The 3,266-nt window shown below is 32.6% G+C and overlaps 1 protein-coding gene across 1 annotated transcript in view; it reads right to left on the bottom strand.

Annotated features, from left to right (window-relative positions):
* The window catches only part of LOC119833669 (ras-related and estrogen-regulated growth inhibitor), a 13,975-nt gene that overhangs the window by 5,726 nt on the left and 4,983 nt on the right, over window positions 1–3,266 (bottom strand). Inside the window, exons 5-6 of the mRNA XM_038357787.1 lie at window positions 2,930–3,082; window positions 1,434–1,593 (exon numbers count right to left, since the gene is read on the bottom strand). Of these exons, the coding sequence (XP_038213715.1) occupies window positions 1,434–1,593; window positions 2,930–3,082 (313 nt within the window). The remainder of the gene's footprint in view (window positions 1–1,433; window positions 1,594–2,929; window positions 3,083–3,266) is intronic.

Raw genomic sequence — 3,266 nt, forward strand, 5'->3', positions numbered from 1 at the left:
CTTCTTTGTCGTTAGTTATTATACGAAACATTGGTACGTCGTATTACAGGTCGACATAAAGGCACTCTTAAGTACTTACTTGAATCGTCTTCAGATTCCGAAGACGATATTATAGGCTTGATACGGCGATGTTCATTCTCCAACTTTCTAATCTTCATACGATAATAATCAATTTTCTTCTTCGAATTTTCTTCAACATGACGGCACTTGCACTTATTAAAGACGTCCGTAGGTTGCGGCGCACGAAAAAGGAATGAATATTGTACAGGACAAGCAAATACTTGTCAGGTTGGAATACCCTCATTAAAAAAAAAAAAAAAAATCTAAACGCGTGCGTAGTTGCTAGCATTGAAAAAGGGGACTACATGGTAAATAATATCTGAAGAATGAAGCGATGAAATATAATCGCATTTGTTTAAATATTGATTAAATTGTCAACAAATATTTATCTATGTCAAAAATCCAACAAAGGATGAAAATGTTTAATATATTTGACATTACGCTTTTGACATCAAGCATCAAGAATCGAAGTGAGCTTCATAAAATGTCCAATTTATTGCGGTATTCCGTTTTAATGTGAACTATTAATTAGAAAGTCCGGTCTCACATTAAACGGATGAGGACTATGATCCATAGCCAGTCAGTCACATATCTTATATCTTTAAACGTGCAATTCTTATATATCATTGGAATCTCGGAATCGGCTCCAACGATTTTCATGAAATTTAGTATATAAGGGGTTTCGGGGGCGATAAATCGATTTAGCTAGGAATTCTTTTTTAGAAAATGTCATATTCGTGTTTTATCGACTTAAACTTACTTTTTTAACAAATAGAAGGCGTTTGAGATGTCCCAATTTATTATGAAAAATATTATTCATATTTCATCATTTTATTAGTATGTAATTCGTACTTAAATATAATTTCCAAAAAACACAATTTATAAAAATACCGAACAAAGCTCGGTCATCCAGGTACTTATATACTTAAATTAAAAAGTAGAATCTTTTAAATTTTTTGTATATTTTATGTTTAATTAGAAAGCTGCAACTTCACTGAGTGACATTGGCTAAATATGTACCACGGGCGAAGCGAGGTCGAACAGCTAGTACCTATATTACACATACTTTTGTCCGCGTTACGTCCAGAGGTCAATACTAGGATAGTTAGATATATAGGTTAAAAATTTATATATATATATATATATATATATATATATATATATATATATATATAGGTTAAATCTGAATTTCTTCTATTTTCATAGGTGTCAAACAAACTCTAAAAATAAGTATTTTCGATGATTACGATTTGTATGATTTTTCATTGTGTCTTCCATTTATAGTGTTTTGATTTAAGGGTAACAATTAAGAATAAATTTTTTGCCCACAACAAAATACTGTACATATAGAAATGATATATTTAACCACTAACAAAGAGACGTAGTCGAAACCGTTGTAGGTTCCGTAGTATCGGAGGCTGCTCTGGAGAGTGGTCTGCCCAACGCAGTCGGCAAGTCAGTGTCGCTGCGGCCTCGGGACCATTTACTTCCAACCCTCCAGAAACGTCGTGCATCTCTGAATACGCCATAAACCTGTAATAATATATAATGAACTTATTATTACACTAAAAGCGTTCCGCGGTTTCATCCGCGTAAACGGGTTTCTCCTTACATCTTATTGTTTCCATGGGAATATTGGATTAACAAGTAGAGTAACTTATTCCTTATTACATCTGCTAATGAAAGTCCTGTCAAAATCGGTCCAGCTCTTCTGAACACTAGCCGGAACAAACAGACAGATAGACGAAAAAAAATAACTATTTTGGTATATGTACCGTATATATATTCATATTAGACGCTCGTCTCGGCTACGCTCCGATATCAAGATTTATGATTTATCCTAAGCGAGAATTTAATCGGGATGAAAAGTATCCTATCAACTATGTCAGCTCATACCCTGTCTGTATACCAAATTTCATCATCGTTTAGTCGTTTCTGAGCGATTGTCGACAAACATCCAAACAAAGAAACTTTCACATTTATAATATTAGTGTGAATTGTAATAGTGTAATACAAGTAGTAAAAAACGGTTATTTCAATATTACAAAAACAAACACTTCAATTTTATTTATATGAACAGATGTTTTCAAGTAGAAAGATTGGTGAAACTTTACATCTTATCGTTCTGCTGACCAAAATGCCCATGAGAAATATTTTTTAATAACGGTAAAAACCAAAAATCAAATAAAATATGTAAAAATGCAGACTCTACGTATAAAAATATGAGCAAGATGACTTTCTTATCTTCATATTTTTCATCAATTATTTCGTAGTAGACAATTACACCTGTTGCATACTCTATGCCAAAATTCAGACTAACAAGTTTGAAATTAAATATGTAATCTCAAATATCGATAAACAGTTATAAAATAGTTCAGAAGGATTAGGAAATTGTAAAACTGACACGTGTCAATACTGTAGTTTGTAATCATAAAAAGTAAATAAATTTTAAATTTCTTTCATCTTTTTAAAAGCCATTTTATAGTAAATTAATTTGAAATTGCTGTTTATGTCATCTCTACGTAGACCACGTTTACCTTTTAACTAAACTCTTTGATGTTGTTCGCGGTAATTATTTCTCCCTACAACAAATTACGGTTACGCGGCAAGCTGCTAATTTGCATAAAAAAGGGTATTTTTCAGAAAACGCTGTAAAGGAAGTACAAAATTTAACGAAAAATTCGATAAATAGGTATCCGTCCTTTCAAATAACATATGAAGACTAGAAAATTTTACCGTGCATGTATGTACAGTATTTGTAGGCATATTATATGGCCAGACCTAATAGGACATGCCTCTATCAATTATATTTACTACATTCTTACTATAACTATATAAATAAAATACAATAAATCTTCAGAAAAGTTACCTGATCAATGCTTTCTCTGACAGATATTTCGTGGAAACAAACGCAACCTATTTCTTTACTCCGGCGTTGACCTTCTTCAGTTGTCACCATACGATCGCCAACTTGATCTATCTTGTTGCCAACAAGGACTACCGGAGTTTCGTGAATATTGTCCTAAGAATAAACGAAATTTAAAAAAAACCAGCCACCTCAAACAAGACCATTTATTGTCGGCCGACTATGGCCGCCGTTGAAATTTGACAGTTTTCGTAAAATATACATATATATACTAGCTGCACCCGGCAAACGCTGTTCTGCCTTACTCTTATCGTTTAGTGGTATGAAAAATAGATGTTAG

The sequence above is a fragment of the Zerene cesonia genome, chromosome 17 (assembly GCF_012273895.1).
Source record: "Zerene cesonia ecotype Mississippi chromosome 17, Zerene_cesonia_1.1, whole genome shotgun sequence".
Lineage (NCBI taxonomy): Eukaryota > Metazoa > Arthropoda > Insecta > Lepidoptera > Pieridae > Zerene > Zerene cesonia.